The sequence below is a fragment of the Molothrus aeneus genome, unplaced genomic scaffold (genome assembly GCF_037042795.1).
Source record: "Molothrus aeneus isolate 106 unplaced genomic scaffold, BPBGC_Maene_1.0 scaffold_30, whole genome shotgun sequence".
Classification (NCBI taxonomy): Eukaryota; Metazoa; Chordata; class Aves; order Passeriformes; family Icteridae; genus Molothrus; species Molothrus aeneus.
In genome coordinates, this window is record NW_027098964.1 from 2,826,706 (window position 1) to 2,843,330 (window position 16,625).

Genomic DNA, 16,625 nt, shown 5'->3' on the forward strand with positions numbered 1-16,625 from the left:
CAAATCTACCCACGGGGCGACCAATGGCGGGATCAGATATTATGCAAATGAAGCGGCGCGGCGACCAATAGAGGACGGGCGGGTAGCTGTCAGTATGCAAATAAATCACGTCGCCAGCCAATGGAAGGCGAGCAGCCAGCTGTCAGTATGCAAATCAGCTTTAGATTCAGCCAATAGACGCTGGGCGCGGGCGGAGGAAGCCCCGCCCCTCGCGCTGCCCGCTGGGCGGAAGCGTCGCCAGAAAAAAAAAGGGAAAAGGCGGAAAAAGACAAAAAAAAAGCGGCGGCGGCTGAAAATGGCGGAAAATTTAAAAGGTGGCGCGAGCGGGGCGGGCCCGAGGGGTCTTCGAGGGAGCGTGAGGGGGAAATCAGGGGCGGGGGGGGCTCTGAGGGGACGGCGCCGCTTCCCGCGCGCGGCCGTTGGCGCCTGAGGGGACGGGGGAGGGAAAAGTGGCGGGAACGCGCTGAGGGGGGGGAGGGGAGCGTGTGAGGGGACGGGGGGGGGGCGCTGTCCTTTCCCCAAATTTCCCCCCCAGTGCCCCCTCACCCACCCGGTGTCCACCCCCCCGGAGTGCCCCGTGTGGTCGCTGTCGTGTGGTCGCGACAGAGCGAGCGGTGTGGGCGGGCCCGGGGTGGGGGGGGGCTGTGTGAGGTGAGGGGGGGGCTGTGGTGTCACCTGTCCCCTCACGGCCCCCGGCCGTCGTGTGTCCCCTCCCCTCGGTGACACCCGCAAGGGTGCTCCATGTGCTGCCTGTCGCGACAGAGCGAGCGGTGCAGGAGGGTCTGGGGGAGCTCTGTGAGGTTGGGGGGGGGTCTGCGGTGTCACCTGTCCCCTCACGTTGTCCCCCGTGTGTGTCCCTACCCTTCGGTGACACCCGCAGGGTGCTCCATGTGCTGCCTGTCGCGACAGAGCGAGCGGTGCGGGCTGGGCTGGGCGGGCCCGGGGGGGGTCTGTGGTGTCACCTGTCCCCTCACGTTGTCCCCCGGTGTGTCCCCACCCCTCGGTGACACCCCCAGAGTGCTCCGTGTGCTGCCTGTCGCCGTGGTCGCAGCTGCAGGAGCTGTGCCGGCTGCAGCGCGTGCGGTGCCGCGCCCTCGGCGTCACCCGCCGCAACCTCGCCGACTTCGAGGTGGAGCTGCTGTGCGACTACCGGAGAGTGCGGGTGAGGGCCGCGGGACCCCCGAACCGGACCCCCGAACCGGGACTCCACAGAGAGCGGGGCCCCTGAACCGGGACCCCCGAACTGGGACCCCACAGAGAGCAGGACCCCCAAACTGGGACCCCTTTATGAGGCCCCCCAGACAGCAGGACCCCCTGAACCGGGACCCCCGAACCGGGGCCCCAAGACACCAGGACCCCCAAACTGGGAGCCCCGAACTGGGACCCCACAGACAGCAGGACCCCCGAACTGGGATCCCATAGAGAGCAAGACCCCCAAACTGTGACCCTCGAACAGCGACCCCACAGACAGCAGGATCCCCAAACCGGGACCCCCGAACTGGGACCCCACAGACAGCAGGACCCCCGAACTGGGACCCTCAAACAGCAACCCCACAGACAGCAGGATCCCCAAACCGGGAATCCTGAACCGGGACCCCTTTATGAGGCCCCCCAGACAGCAGGACCCCCTGAGCTGGGACCCCCGATCCGGGACCCCCACAGACACCAGGAACTCACCCAGGGCTCCCTAACTGGGACCCCCACAGACAGCAGGACCCCCAAACTGGGACCCCCTCACAGACACAGGGACCCCCTCAGGGACCCCCAAACCGGGACCCCTGAACTAGGAACTGACCTGGGAACCCCAAGCTGGGAAGTGACCCCCCAAGAACCTCTGACCCTGTCAGGCCCCAAAGGGTCCCTGGACATTGGGGTCACTCCAGGACCCCCCTGACCCTATTAGACCCCACGGGACCCCCACACTGGGGTTACTCCAGGATCTCCAGACCTCATGAGACCCTTGGAGTCCCCCACATTCCTGTGTCACTCCTGACCTCCAGTGTCCCTCAAGATCCCACAGGCTCTCTGGACATTGGGGTCACTCCAGACCCCCAGACCTCATGAGACCCTCATACTCCCCCAGATCCCTGTGTCCTTCCTGACCCTGTGAGACCCCACAGTGTCTCCAGACATTGGGGTCTCTCCAGGACCCCCCAGACCCTATTTGGCCCTACAGGACCCTCACACTGGGGTCACTCCAGGACCCCTGAGACCTTATGAGACCCCAGGAGTCTCTGGACAGTGGGGTCACTCCATAACTCCCCATACCTCATGAGACCCTCGGACTCCCCCATGTTCCCGTGTCCTTCCTGACCCTGTGAGACCCCACAGTGTCTCCAGACATTGGGGTCACTCCAGAACCTTCCGAGTCCCCACGGGGGGGATCCCCACAGCCCACCCCCGTACCCCTAACCCCCCATTATCCCCCCCCATCCAGGACGAGGAGTTCTACCTGGTGAAGTGGCGCGGTTACCCCTCCACTGCCAACACCTGGGAGCCGCGCCGCAACCTGCGCTGCCGGGGGCTGCTGCAGCAGCTGCACGCCGACCTGGCCCGAGCGCCGGGTGGGCCGGTGCGGCCGGGGCCCCGCGGGCTCCCCGCCCGCGCCGTGTCCTACCTGGCGCAGAAGGCGGAGCAGCGGCGGGCACTGCGGCGCTGGGAGCGCCACCTGAACCGCACGCGCAGCCACCGCGGCCGCATCGCCGTGGAGAACGAGGTGGACCTGCACGGGCCGCCCCGCGACTTCGTCTACGTCAACGAGTACAAGGTGGGCGCGGGCGTGGCGCTGACCCCCGTGGCGGCCGGCTGCGAGTGCCGGGACTGCCTGGCCGAGGCCACGCTGGCCGGGGGCTGCTGCCCGGGCGCCTCGCGCAACAGGTTCGCCTACAACGAGGCCGGGCAGGTGCGGATCCGGGCAGGGCTGCCCATCTACGAGTGCAACTCGCGCTGCCGCTGCGGCGCCGAGTGCCCCAACCGCGTGGTGCAGCGCGGCATCCGCTACGACCTGTGCATCTTCCGCACCGGCGACGGGCGCGGCTGGGGCGTGCGCACGCTGCAGCGCATCCGCAAGAACTCCTTCGTCATGGAGTACGTGGGAGAGGTGAGCGCCACAGGTGGGACAGGTGTGGGACAGGGGTGTGTGACACTGTACAGGTGTGATACGGGTGTGTGTGACACTGTACAGGTGTGTGTGACACTGTACAGGTGTGGGACAGGTGTGTGTGACACTGCACAGGTGTGTGTGACACTGCACAGGTGTGATACAGGTGTGTGTGACACTGTACAGGTGTGTGTGACACTGTACAGGTGTGTGTGGCACAGTACAGGTGTGTGTAACAGGTGTGACACAGTACAGGTGTGTGGGACAGAGTACAGGTGTGTGATACAGGTGTGTGTGACACAGTACAGGTGTGTGTGACAGGGCTGGGGCGTGCGCACCTTACAGCGCATCCGCAAGAACTCCTTCGTCATGGAGTACGTGGGAGAGGTGAGCACCACAGGTGTGGGACAGGTGTGACACAGTTCAGGTGTGCCCCAGGTATGTGGGGATCAGGTGTGCCCCAGGTGCGTGACAGGTGTGACACGGTGCAGGTGTGAGAAGGTACAGGTGTGCCCAGGTGTGTGGGGTGGTTCAGGTGTGCCCAGGTGTGTGACAGGTGTGGTTCAGATGTTCCCCAGGTGTGTGCCAGGTGTGGTATAGGTGTGCCCAGGTGTGTGGGGTGGTTCAGGTGTGCCCCAGGTGTGTGACAAATGTGTCCCTGTCCCAGATCATCACCTCGGAGGAGGCGGAGCGCCGGGGACAGGTGTACGACCGCCAGGGCGCCACGTACCTGTTTGACCTGGACTACGTGGAGGACGTGTACACCGTGGACGCCGCCCACTACGGCAACATCTCGCACTTCGTCAACCACAGCGTGAGTGCGGCTTACCTGGGCTCAGGTGTGGCCTTACCTGGGCTTGGGGTGGGCTTACCTGGGCTCAGGTGTGGGTTTTAACCTGCCCACAGGTGTGGTTTACCTGGGCTCAGGTGTGGTTTACCTGCCCACCGATGAGGCCTTACCTCTCTTGTGGGTGGAGCTTCCAGCACCTCTTCCCCCAGCTGTGGGTGGGGCTCACCTGCCAGGTGTGTCTCACCTGGTTGGGTGGGTCAGGTGCTGTGGGTGGGGCTCACCTGGGGGGGCGTGGCTCACCCGGGGGGGCGGGGCAGTGTGACCCCAACCTGCAGGTGTACAACGTGTTCATCGAGAACCTGGACCAGCGGCTGCCGCGCATCGCCCTGTTCGCCACCAGGCCCATCCGGGCCGGGGAGGAGCTCACCTTCGACTACAACATGCACGGTACCTGCCACACACCTGTACCTGCCACACACCTGTACCTGCCACACACCTGTACCTGGCACACACCTGTACCTGGCACACCTGTACATGCCCATATCACACACCTGTACCTGCCCTGAAACCCATCCGGGCTCACCTTCAACTACAACATGCACGGTACCTGGCACACACCTGTACCTGGCACACACCTGTACCTGGCACACACCTGTCACACCTGTCACACACCTGTCCCTGGCCACACCTGGGGGGGGTCAGGGCCACACCCGGGGGGTTCCTGGCCACACCTGGGGGGTTCCTGGTCACACCTGGGAGAGTCAGAGCCACACCTGGGTGGGTCCTGGTCACACCTGGGGGACTCCTGGCCACACCTGGGGGAGTCAGAGCCACACCTGGGTAGGTCCTGGTCACACCTGGGTGGTTCCTGAGCACACCTGGGGGGTTCCTGGTCACACCTGGGTGGGTCCTGGTCACACCTGGGGGAGTCAGAGCCACACCTGGGGGGGTTCCTGGTCACACCTGGGGGGTTCCTGGTCACACCTGGGCGGTTCCTGAGCACACCTGGGGGGTTCCTGGTCACACCTGGGCGGTTCCTGAGCACACCTGGGGGGTTCCTGGTCACACCTGGGCGGTTCCTGAGCACACCTGGGGGGTTCCTGGTCACACCTGGGCGGTTCCTGAGCACACCTGGGGGGTTCCTGGTCACACCTGGGTGGTACCTGAGCACACCTTGGGGGTTCCTGGTCACACCTGGGCGGTTCCTGAGCACACCTGGGCAGTTCCTGGTCACACCTGGGCGGTACCTGAGCGCACCTTTCCCCGCAGTGGACCCCGTGGACGCCGAGAGCACCCGCATGGACTCCAACTTTGGGCTGGTGGGGGGGTCCCTGGGGGGCTCCCCCCGCGCCCGCGGCCGCATCGAGTGCAAGTGCGGGGCGGCCTCGTGCCGCAAGTACCTGTTCTGAAACACCTGGGCCACCTCCGGCCACACCCACCGCACACCTGGGCCACGCCTCCACTGCCGCCCGCAGCGCCCGGGGCGGGGAATGGGGGGGGCTGAGGGGATTTGGGGGGTCCAGGTGGGGTTTGGGGGGGTCCAGGTGGGGTTTAGGGGATCCAGGTGTGTTTTGGGGATCCAGGTGTGCTGTGAGTGCCACATGATGACAACACCTGTGCAGTTCTTCCAAGGCCGTGCTGGGGGAATTTTGGGGGGCTCCAGGTGGGTTTGGGGGATCCAGGTGGGGTTTGGAGGGTCCAGGTGGGGTTTGGGGGATCCAGGTGGGGTTTTGGGGGTTCCAGGTGGGGGGGTTGGGGGGTCCAGGTGTGTTTTGGGGATCCAGGTGTGCTGTGAGTGCCACATGATGACAACACCTGTGCAGTTCTTCCAAGGCCGTGCTGGGGGAATTTTGGGGGGCTCCAGGTGGGTTTGGGGGGGTCTCAGAGGGTGAGGTTGAGGGTCCAGGTGGGTTTTGGTGGGGAGGGGGTTCCAGGGGGGAGTTTTGGGGCTCCAGGTGGGGTTTGGGGGGCTCCAGGTGGGGTTTGGGGGGCTCCAGGTGTGCTGTGGATGCCATGAGGTCCCACTGGGGCAATTTTGGGGTGGTCCCGGGGGGATTTGGGGATTTTTATGGGGGTTTGTGGATTTTGGGGAGGGTCTGGAGGGTTTTGGGAAAGGTTTTGGGGGTCACACGGCGCCACCAAATGTGTCACACTTCAATAACCAGACCGGGAGGATCAAGGGGAATTTTGGGGGAGTTTTAGGTTATTTGGGGAAAAATTTTGGGGTGGTTTTGGGGAAGATTTTGGTGCCGCACTTGAACACCAAGCAGGGGCGTTTTGGGGGATTTTTGGGAAGATCCCAGGGTGGGGGTTTGGGAGATTTTGGAGAAGGTCTGGAGCGATTTCGGGAAGGATTTTGGGGTGTTTTGGGTAGGATTTTAGGAAGAATTTTGGAGGGTTTTGGGCAGGATTTTGGGGCGTTTTGGGCAGGATTTTAGGGGTGTTTTGGGTAGGATTTTCGGGGTGTTTTGGGGTGGTTTCGGGCAGGATTTTGGGGTATTTTGAGCAGGATTTTGGGGTGTTTTAGGTAGGATTTTAGGGGTGTTTTGGGCAGGATTTTGAGGTGGTTTAGGGCAGGATTTTGGGGTATTTTGGGCACGATTCTGGGGGTGTTTTGGGTAGGATTTTAGGGGTGGTTTGGGGTGGTTTTGGGCAGGATTTTGGGGTGTTTTAGGTAGGATTTTAGGGGTGTTTTGGGGTGGTTTTGGGCAGGATTTTGGAGTGTTTTGGGCAGTATTTTAGGGGTGGTTTTGGGCAGGATTTTGAGGTGGTTTTGGGCAGGATTTTGGGGTATTTTGGGCACGATTCTGGGGGTGTTTTAGGTAGGATTTTAGGGGTGGTTTCGGGTGGTTTCGGGCAGGATTTTGGGGTATTTTGAGCAGGATTTTGGGGTGTTTTAGGTAGGATTTTAGGGGTGTTTTGGGCAGGGTTTTGGGGCATTTCGGGCAGGATTTTGGGGTGTTTTGGGTAGGATGTTAGGGGTGTTTTGGGCAGGATTTTGGGGTGTTTTGGGTAGGATTTTAGGGGTGTTTTGGGGGGGTTTTGGGCAGGATTTTGGGAAGTATTTTGAAGTGTTTTGGGCAGGATATTGGAGGCTTTTGGGGTGGTTTTGGGCAGTATTTTAGGGGTGGTTTTGGGCAGGACTTAGAACTGGTTTGGGTTCGATTTTGGGGTGGTTTCGGGCAGCACCTTGAGCTGTTTTGGGCAGCATTTTGGGGCATTTTGGGGCTGTTTTGTTGCCGCACACCACTCTCAAAACTCTCCGCGCTGCGAGACCACACTGCTGCATTTCGGGGCGGTTTTTGGGGGGGCGTTTCTGGGGGTATTTCCAGGCGGATCTGGGCGTTTCCCTGGGGTTTTGGGGGCGGCTCAGGCGTGCTGGCGGCGCCAGACGATGACGGTGCCGGCGGCGTCCCCCGAGGCCAGCAGGGACTCGTCGCAGTTGAAGGCCACGGCCAGCACGGGCGCCCCGTGGCCCTGCAGGGTGTTCACCGTGGCGCGCGCGGCGCGGCCCACGTCGAAAAAGTGCACGGAGGCGTCCTCGCTGCCCGTCACTGCGGGGACATGGGGACTTTGGGGACTTTGGGGACATCGGGGGCATTGGGGACATCGGGGGCATTGGGGGCATTGGGGGCATTGGGGGCATTGGGGACATCGGGGGCATTGGGGACATTGGGGGCATTGGGGACATTTGGGGGCATCGGGAACATTGGGGACATTGGGGACATTGGGGGCATTGGGGACAGGGGTAAGGGATGTGATCCCATTGACCCCCTCGCTGCCCGTCACTGCGGGGACACGGGGACTTTGGGGACATCGGGGACATTGGGGGCATCGGGGTGATTTGGGACATTGGGGGCATCAGGGACATTGGGGGCATTGGGGAAATCGGGGACATCGGGGACATTGGGGGCATTGGGGACATTTGGGAGTATTGGGGACATCGGGGTGATTTGGGACATTGGGGGCATCGGGGACATTGGGGACATCAGGGACATTTGGGGGTATTGGGGACATCGGGGTGATTTGGGACATTGGGGACATCGGGGACATCAGGGGCATGGGGACAGGGCTGGGCAGTGCCATCCCATTGACCCCCTCATTGGCCTGACATTGCTGGGGACACAAGGGACGCTTGGGACAAGGATAAGGGCCGTGATCCCATTGACCCCCTCCCTGTGCATCATTGTTGGGGACACTGGGGACACTGGGGACAGGCTCAGGGCTGTGATTTTAGTGACCCCCTCGCTGCCCGTCACTGTTGGGGACGCTGGGGACAACAAGGACGGCTGTGACCCCACTGCTCTCTGTGCTGCCTGTCACTGCCTGGGGACGCTGGGGACACGCCTGGGGGGTGGCGCCTGTCCCTGCTCCACCCCAGTCCCCTCCTGGTCCCTCCCAGTCCATTCCCAGTTTGTCCCACTCCCTCCCAGTCCCTCCCAGTTTGTCCCAGTCTCTCTCAGTCCCTCCCAATTTGTCCCAATCCATTCCCAGTCCCTCCCAGTCCATCCCAGTCCCTCCCAATCCATTCCCAGTCCGTCCCAGTCCATTCCCAATCCATTCCCAGTCCCTCCCAGTCCATTCCCAGTCCCTCCCAGTTTGTCCCAATCCATTCCCAGTTTGTCCCAGTCCCTCCCAGTCCATTCCCAGTTTCACCCAGTCCCTCCCAGTCCATTCCAGTCCCTCCCAGTCCATTCTCAGTTTGTCCCAGTTTGTCCCAGTCCATTCCCAGTCCATCCCAGTCCCTCCCAGTCCATCCCAGTCCCTCCCAGTCCATTCCCACTCCCTCCCAGTCCGTCCCAGTGCTCACCCACGCAGGCTCCCTGCCTGAAGGACATCAGGGGGCAGAAGCAGCTCCTCAGGGGCTGCTCCCGGTGCCGCGTGGGGAAACTGCGCCGGAGCCGCAGCCCCGGGGCCCCCGAGCCGCCCTCGTCCTCCACCACCCTGGGGGGAGCAAAAACGGGGTCAGAAACACCCAGAAACACCCAAAAATCATCCCGAAATCACCCCAAAATCACCCCAAAAATCACCCCAAAAATGCTCCTGGCCCCCCTCATCCTCCACCACCCTGGGGGGAGCAAAAACGGGGTCAGAAACACCCAAAAATCACCCCAAAAATCATCCCGAAATCATCCCAAAAATCATCCCAAAATCACCCCAAAAATCACCCCAAAAATGCTCCTGAGCCCCCCTCGTCCTCCACCACCCTGGGGGGAGCAAAAATGGGGTCAGAAACATGCAGAAACATCCAAAAATCACCCCAAAATCATCCCAAAAATCACCCCAAAAATCACCCAAGAATCACCCCAAAAATCACCCCAAAAACGCTCCCGAGGCCCCCTTGTCCTCCACCACCCTGGGGGGACCAAAACAGGGGTGACAAATACCCAAAATCACCCCAGAAATCATCCCAAAAACACCCTCGCCCTCCACCACCTGGGGGAACCAAAACACCCAAAAATCACCCCAGAAATCCTCCAGAGCCTCCCTTGTCCTCCACCACCCTGGGGAGACCAAAAAAGGGGTCAGAAATACCCCAAAATCACCCCAAAAACTGCCCCTAAAATCCCACTGAGCCCTCCTCATCCTCCACCCCCTTGGGCAGGAGAAAAAGGGTCAGAAGCACCCAAAACTCACCCAAAAAAAGGCCCCCAGTGTCCCCAAAGCCCCCAGTGTCCCCAAGGCCCCCTCAATGTCCCCAAAGCCCCCCAGTGTCCCCAAGGCCCCCTCAATGTCCCCAAGCCCCCCAGTGTCCCCCGTATACTGGAAGAGCAGCAGGCGGTCGGGGCAGGCATTGACCAACAAGGACGGGTCTGGTTCACCCCAAATCCCCCCAATTCCCCAAAGTCCCCCCATGTCCCCAATGTCCCCTCAATGTCCCCAAGCCCCCCCAGTGTCCCCAAGCCCCCCAGTGTCCCCCCCATACCGGAAGAGCAGCAGGCGGTCGGGGCAAGCGTTCACCAGCAGGGATGGCTTCGCTTCGCCCCAATTCCCCCCAATTCCCCCCAATTCCCCAGCCCCCCAAAGGGTCCCTGATGTCCCCCACGATGTCCCCAATGTCCCCAGTGTCCCTCCCGTACCGGAAGAGCAGCAGGCGGTCGGGGCAGGCGTTCACCAGCAGGGACGGGTCCGGCGCCTCCCGGCTGGCCCAGGCCCGGGCCGAGAGCGACGTGATGGAGCCACCGGCCTGGACCAGCACCCGCGAGGCCTTGGTCAGCCGGCCTGGGGGGGTACAGGGTGTGGGACACCTCCAAAACACTCCCAGTGCTGCCCCAGTGCTTCCCAGTACTGCCCCAATGCTTCCCAGTACCATCCAGTACAGCCCCAGTGCCTCCCAGTACAGCCCCAGTGCCTCCCTGAACCAGTGCCCAGTGCCCCCTGAACCACTTGGTCAGCCGGCCTGGGGGGGTACAGAGTGTGAGACCCCCCCCAAAACACTCCCAGTGCCTCCCAGTACTGCCCCAGCACCACCCAGTGCTGCCCCAGTGCCTCCCAGTGCCCTCCAGTACTGCCCCAGGGCTTCCCAGTACAGCCCCAGTGCCTCCCTGAACCACTTGGTCAGCCAGCCTGGGGGGGTGCAGGGATGTGGGACACCCCCCAAAACACTCCCAGTGCCTCCCAGTGCTTCCCAGTACTGCCCAGTGCCTCCCAGTGCCCTCCAGTACTGCCCAGTGCCCCCTGGACCAGCACCCGCGAGGCCTTGGTCAGCCGGCCTGGGGGGGTACAGGGTGTGAGACCCCCCCAAAACACTCCCAGTGCCACCCAGTGCTTCCCAGTACTGCCCCAGTGCTTCCCAGTACTGCCCCAGTGCTTCCCAGTACCATCCAGTACTGCCCAGTGCCCCCCAGTCCCTCTGTACCCACCTCCAGTCCCCCCCAATCCCCTCCCAGTGCCCCCCCCATCCCCTCCCAGTCCTTCCCAGTCCCTCCCCATCCCCTCCCAGTCCCTCTGTACCCACCCCCAATCTCCTCCCAGTCCCCTCCCAGTCCCTCCCAGTCCCGTTACCGGTGCCGGGGTCGCACAGGAACGAGGACACCGAGCCCCGATCGTCCCCGGCCCACAGGACCCGCCCGGGGGCGTCGAAGCAGAGGGCGAGGACCCGCCCGGGGAGGCGCCCGGTGCCGCCCCGAGCCGCCTTCCCCGTGGAGATGTTCACAACCCGCACCATGTGCCGGGCACTGCCCACCTGGGGGGGCAAAAAAGGGGCTGGGGGGGCACCATGGGACCCCTAAACCTGCCCTAAAATCCCCAATTCCCCCCAAAATCCACCCCAGTGCCGCCTTCCCCGTGGAGATGTTCACAACCTGCACCATGTGCCGGGCACTGCCCACCTGGGGGGCACGGGGGGGGTCACTCAGAGACCCCCAGCTCCACCCTGAGATCCCTAAAACCACCCTGGGGCCCCTAAACCCGGCCTGAGACCCACAAACCCATCCTGAGACCCCCAAAATCTGCCCCAAGATCCCCAAAATTCCCCCCCTGAGCCGCCTTCCCCATGGAGATGTTCACAACCTGCACCAGGGCTGGGTTTGGGGGGATGCTCAGGGGTCTCAGGACGGGGTCTCTGCACTGTGAGCGTTTTTTGGGATATTTTGGGATGGTTTTGAGGTGGTTTTGGCTCTCTCACCACAGTCAGGTTGCTGGTAAGGGGCTGCAACGTGCAGCACACCAGCGCAGGGTTGGGTTTGGGGGGAAGTTTGGGGGGAAGTTTGGGGGTCCTAGGAAGGGCTCTCAGGGCTCTGGCATTTCAGGTCAGTTCTGGGGCAGTTTTGGGGCGGTTTTAGGGTATTTCAGGGTTCCTCTCACCACAGTCAGGTTGTTATTCAATGGCTGGAATGCACAGCACAGCAGGGCAGGGTTGGGTTTGGGGGGGATGTTTGGGGGTCCCAGGAAGGGCTCTCAGGGCTCTGGAGTTTCAGGGTAGTTCTGGAGTATTTTGGGGTGGTTTTAGGGCATTTCGGGGTTCCTCTCACCACAGTCAGGTTGTTGTTCAGCGGCTGGAACGCGCAGCACAGCAGCGCGGCCCCATCGGGGTCGGGCACGCGGCGGATGCAGCGCCCGTCCCCGGGGTCCCAGAGACGCAGGGTCCCGTCCAGCGAGGTGGACACCAGGACATCGTTGGACAGGGACCAGGCGAAGTCCGAGACGCCGGCGCCGTGGCCGCGGAGGCGCCGCAGCACGGCCGGGGGCCCCGGGGCCAGGCGGCAAACGGAGAGCGTCCCGTCCAGCGAGCAGCACGCCAGCAGGTGGCGCTCGTCGTGGGCAAACTGCACCTTCCGCACTGGGGGGGACGGGAAGGGGTGGGTGAGACCCCTCCCCAAAATTCCCAAAATTCTATAGGGGCAGGAACTCCACCAGAACCATAAGGAGACCCCCAACCCCTCCAGCAGGGGGCGCTCGTCGTGGGCAAACTGGGACAGGACGGGGGGTCAGGTGAGACCCCTCCCCAAAATTCAATAGGGCCAGGAACTCCCCCAGAGCCATGGGGAGACCCCCCCCTCAAACAAAGGAATCACCCCCAGAGCCTGCAGGAAACGGAGGCTCCTGCCCTGGGGAGGGACACCTGGGACCTTCCTTGGGGACACCTGGGATCCCCCAGACCCCCTTGGGGAACCCACCCACCCCTCCAGGTGAGACCTCCAGACCCCTCCCCACCCCTTTCCCATAGGACCCCCCCCACTCCCACCCCCTGAGAGGACACCTGAGACCCCCCAGACCCCACCCAGGCCCCTTCCCTACACACCTGCACTGTCCAGGTGAGACCCCCCCAGACCCTCCCCACCCCTTCCTATGGACACCCCCCTCAGAGATCCCCCAGGACCCCCCCACAGAAGCACCAGAGACCCCCCAGACCCCTCTGAGGCCCCTCAGGGAACACCTGAGACCCCTTCAGACCCCCTCAGATGACACCTGAGACCCTCCAGACCCCCTCAGAGGACACCTGAGCCCCCTCAGACCCCTCCCAGGTGACACCTGAGCCCCCCCCGGGTTACCTGCGCTGTCCAGGTGTTGGTCGAACACGTGGAACACCCCGGCGAAGGCGTAGTTCTCACTCAGGGAGGTGTCCCCGGCCATGGCCCGGCTGGCCTCGGCCAGGGGGGTGGGGACAACCCCAGGGGGGCTGTGAAAGTGGGGGGGCAGCGTGAGACCCCTCCCCAAATCGATCTGAACCTCCCCGGGACCCCCTGAGGCCAACCTGGCACCCCCCCCTGGTTCCCTGCAATGGTTCGGTCCAGGGGAATGGGGACCCTCATGGGGGGGGGGGTAATGTGAGACCCTCCCCCAGCACCCTGAGACCCCCCCCAGGTACCCCCTGACCCCCCCCCCCCAGGTATTGACTGGCACCCTCCAAACCCCCCCCATCCCCTCAATGGTTTCGCCCACAGCTGCACAGCCCCCCCCCCCCCAAAAGGGATGAGGGGAGGGGGAAGCACCTTGAGACCCCCCCCCCAAAACATGGAGACCCCCCCCCAAATGACCCCAGCACCCTCTGAGACCCCTCCCCAACCCCCCCAGGAGCCTGAGACCTCCCCCAGCCCCCCCAAAACCGCCCCCTAAAATGACTCCCCCAGCACCCTGAGATCTCCCAAAAACCCCTAAAATCCACCCAAAATTCCCCAAAATCTCCCCAAAATCCCCCCGGGACCCCTCCCCAATCCCCCCCCCCCGGGGTTCTCACCGCTCATCAGGGCCCCCCCGCAGCCCCCCCGGGCCGGAGCTGCGGCTCAGGGAGCGCCGGTGGCCCCGGGACCCCCGCGGGTCCTCCTCGAAATCCTGGGGGGGGGAAAAGGGTTGGGACCCCCAAAAATGGGGAGGGAAACCCAAAAATGGGGGTGGGAAATCCAAAAATGGGGACGGGAAACCCAAAAATGGGGAGGGAAACCCAAAAATGGGTGCGGAAACCCAAAAATCTCCCCAAAATTGGTGCTGGGACTCCCTGACCCTCCCCAAAGGAGTTTTGGGATGGTCCAGCGCCCCCCAGGTGTGGCCAGGTGTACCCCAGGTGTGCCCACAGGTATTCAGGAGTGTCCAAGTGTATTCCAGGTGTACCCCAGGTGTACACAAGTGTGCCCCAGGTGTACCCAGGTATATCCCACGTGTGCCCAGGTGTGCTCAGGTGTATCTCAGGTGTGCCCAGGTGTGCCCCAAACCCCTCTAGGTGTACCCAGGTGTATCCCAGCTGTACCCAGGTGTACACCAGGTGCGCCCAGGTGTGCCCAGGTGTATCCCAGGTGTGCCCAGGTGTGCCCCAAACCCCTCTAGGTGTATCCCAGCTGTACCCAGGTGTGCCCCAGCTGTACCCAGGTGTGCCCAGGTGTATCTCAGGTGTGCCCAGGTGTACCCCAAACCCCTTTAGGTGTACCCAGGTGTGTCCCAGCTGTACCCAGGTGCCCCCAGGTGTGTCCCAGGTACCTCCATGTGGTCCAGCGTGGTCCGGCTGGCTCTCAGGGCGCTGCGGCAGCTGCCCCAGGTGTGCCCCAAACCCCTCTAGGTGTACTCAGCTGTACCCAGGTGTATCCCAGGTATATCCCACATGTGCCCAGGTGTGCCCAGGTGTGCCCAGGTACCTCCATGCGGTCCAGCGTGGTCCGGCTGGCTCTCAGGGCGCTGCGGCAGCTGCCCCAGGTGTGCCCAGGTGTACCCCAAACCCCTCTAGATGTATCCCAGGTATACCCAGGTGTACCCAGGTGTGCCCAGGTGTGCCCAGGTGTGCCCAGGTGTGCCCAGGTACCTCCATGCGGTCCAGCGTGGTCCGGCTGGCTCTCAGGGCGCTGCGGCAGCTGCCCCAGGTGTGCCCAGGTGTGCCCCAAACCCCTCTAGATGTATCCCAGGTATACCCAGGTATATCCCACATGTGCCCAGGTGTGCCCAGGTGTATCCCAGGTACCTCCATGCGGTCCAGCGTGGTCCGGCTGGCTCTCAGGGCGCTGTGGCAGCTGCCCCAGGTGTGCCCAGGTGTACCCCAAACCCCTCTAGATGTATCCCAGGTATACCCAGGTGTACCCAGGTGTGCCCAGGTGTGCCCAGGTGTATCCCAGGTGTATCCCAGGTACCTCCATGCGGTCCAGCGTGGTCCGGCTGGCTCTCAGGGCGCTGCGGCAGCTGCCCGCCTCGGACAGGGCCCCGTAGCGCTGGGCCAGGAGCCGCGCCCGCAGCCGCAGGTACCAGCGCCGGGCCTCACCCGCCAGGTGCCCGCCCTGCGCCCGCTCCCGCAGCAGCTGCGAGCGCCGCCGCACGTACTGAGTGCGGAACTGCGGCAGCTGCGGCGTGCGGTACGCCGCGTACCTGCACAGGTGAGACACAGGTGTGAGACAGGTGAGAAATGGGGTTAACTCTAACCAAAACTAGAGGAATTCCACCCAAAACCAGACAAATTCCACCCAAAACCAGACCCAGGCACGTGGAACTGTGGCAGTTGCGGTGTGCGGTACCTGCACAGGTGAGAGACAGGTGAGAGACAGGTGAGAGACAGGTGAGAGACAGGTGAGATTTGGGGTTAATTCTACCCAAAACCAGAGAAACGCTACCCAAAACCAGAGAAATTTCACCCAAACCCAGACTCGGGTGTGTAGAACTGCGGCAGCTGTGGGGTGAGGTAATGCTGCATACCTGCACAGGTGAGACAGAGGTAAGACAGGAGAGACAGAGGAGATACCAGTGAGAAATGGGGTTAATTCTACACAAAACCAGAAAATTCTGCCCAAAAAATAGACCCAGGTGTGCAGAACTGCGTCAGCTCTAGCGTGCGGTACACCACGTACCTGCACAGGTGAAACACAGGTGAGACAGATGAGAGACAGGTGAGAAATGGGGTTAACTCTACCCAAAACAGAAAATTCTACCCAAAACCAGACCCGGGTGTGTGGAACTGCGGCAGCTGCAATGTGCAGAACGCCGCATACCTGGGACAGGTGAGAGTCAGGGGAGATACAGGTGAGGGACAGGTGGGAAATGGGGTTAGTTCTACCCAAAAGCAGAGAAATTCCACCCAAAAATGGGCCCAGGTGTGCAGAACTGCAGCGGCTGTGGGGTGCAGTACACAGGTGAGACACAGGTGAGAAATGGGGTTAATTCTACACAAAACGAGAAAAATTCCACCCCAAAACTGGCCCAGGTATCACAATCCCCTAAAAAGATGCCCCGAGTACCCAAAATCTCCAAATTTCCGCATCCAGGTAGGAGCATCCCCCCCTTTAACAGCACCAGGTGCCGAATTCCCCCTAAGACAACCCAGGTATGAGCATCCCCCCCCCTCACAAAACCCCCCAGGTATCCAAAATCCTCCCCAAAAAATCCCCGCGAGCTCACCGCGCATCCACGGCGAGCACCTGCTGCCACACGGCGGCCATGGCGGCCGCGGCCGCCGCGGGGGGACCCTGCCAAGGGAACAACGGCGTGAGCTGAGGGGAAAAATGGGGAAAAAAAGGGGAAAAAAGAGCAGCAGGGCGGTCCTACCTGCGCGTCCCGCTCCACCTCCGCCTCAGGAGCTCCGCGGGGCCGGGGCTGGGCCGGGGGAGCGCGGATGGGCCGGACCGGAAGTTGCCGCGGCGCCGCCTCACGCCCAAATGGCGGCGCGCGTCGTCCTGGAGACGCGAGGGGCGGTGGGAGGGCGCGTGGTCGTTGATATGATTGGTTGGTTTTGGGAAATGGGGCGTGGGATTTGGCTCGTCTGTAATTCCCGCCTTCCAGGAGCGCGCGCTGATTGGGTGAGCACGCAAAAGGGGCGTGGTAAAC

General features: G+C 62.7%; 2 protein-coding genes across 3 annotated transcripts; one reads left to right on the forward strand and one right to left on the reverse strand.

Annotated features, from left to right (window-relative positions):
- The first annotated feature begins 267 nt into the window (after positions 1 to 267).
- On the forward strand, positions 268 to 5,357 carry SUV39H1 (SUV39H1 histone lysine methyltransferase). Its single transcript, XM_066570451.1, has 6 exons — positions 268 to 314; positions 1,017 to 1,162; positions 2,438 to 3,100; positions 3,768 to 3,914; positions 4,208 to 4,337; positions 5,160 to 5,357. The coding sequence occupies exons 1-6, from the start codon at positions 296 to 298 to the stop codon at positions 5,297 to 5,299; spliced, it is 1,245 nt and encodes a 414-aa protein (XP_066426548.1). The 5' UTR covers positions 268 to 295; the 3' UTR covers positions 5,300 to 5,357.
- Positions 5,358 to 6,065: 708 nt separating this feature from the next.
- Positions 6,066 to 16,430, reverse strand: WDR13 (WD repeat domain 13). 2 transcript variants are annotated; one of them, XM_066570434.1, is made up of 10 exons: positions 16,347 to 16,430; positions 16,200 to 16,267; positions 14,945 to 15,176; positions 13,570 to 13,664; positions 12,884 to 13,011; positions 11,864 to 12,171; positions 10,896 to 11,076; positions 9,971 to 10,112; positions 8,701 to 8,834; positions 6,066 to 7,444 (listed from the first exon to the last, which is right to left on the reverse strand). In XM_066570434.1, exons 2-10 carry the CDS (start codon positions 16,238 to 16,240, stop codon positions 7,260 to 7,262), a joined length of 1,446 nt encoding a protein of 481 aa, XP_066426531.1. In that variant the 5' UTR covers positions 16,241 to 16,267; positions 16,347 to 16,430; the 3' UTR covers positions 6,066 to 7,259. The 2 variants fall into 2 exon arrangements, with proteins under 2 accessions (XP_066426531.1, XP_066426529.1); XM_066570432.1 differs by lacking the exon at positions 6,066 to 7,444 and adding an exon at positions 7,580 to 8,148.
- Positions 16,431 to 16,625: the final 195 nt, after the last annotated feature.

Excerpts from the sequence above, each read along its gene's own strand:
- SUV39H1 (XM_066570451.1), top strand. Across the intron at positions 1,163-2,437 it reads GCGACTACCGGAGAGTGCGG|GACGAGGAGTTCTACCTGGT; the intron begins GTGAGGGCCGCG and ends CCCCCCATCCAG. Across the intron at positions 4,338-5,159 it reads CTTCGACTACAACATGCACG|TGGACCCCGTGGACGCCGAG; the intron begins GTACCTGCCACA and ends CTTTCCCCGCAG.
- WDR13 (XM_066570432.1), bottom strand. The coding sequence starts at position 16,240 with ATGGCCGCCGTGTGGCAGCAGGTGCTCGCCGTGGATGCGCG. Across the intron at positions 13,012-13,569 it reads CGGGGGGGCCCTGATGAGCG|CCCCCCTGGGGTTGTCCCCA; the intron begins GTGAGAACCCCG and ends CCACTTTCACAG. Across the intron at positions 11,077-11,863 it reads TGAACAACAACCTGACTGTG|GTGGGCAGTGCCCGGCACAT; the intron begins GTGAGAGGAACC and ends TTGCCCCCCCAG.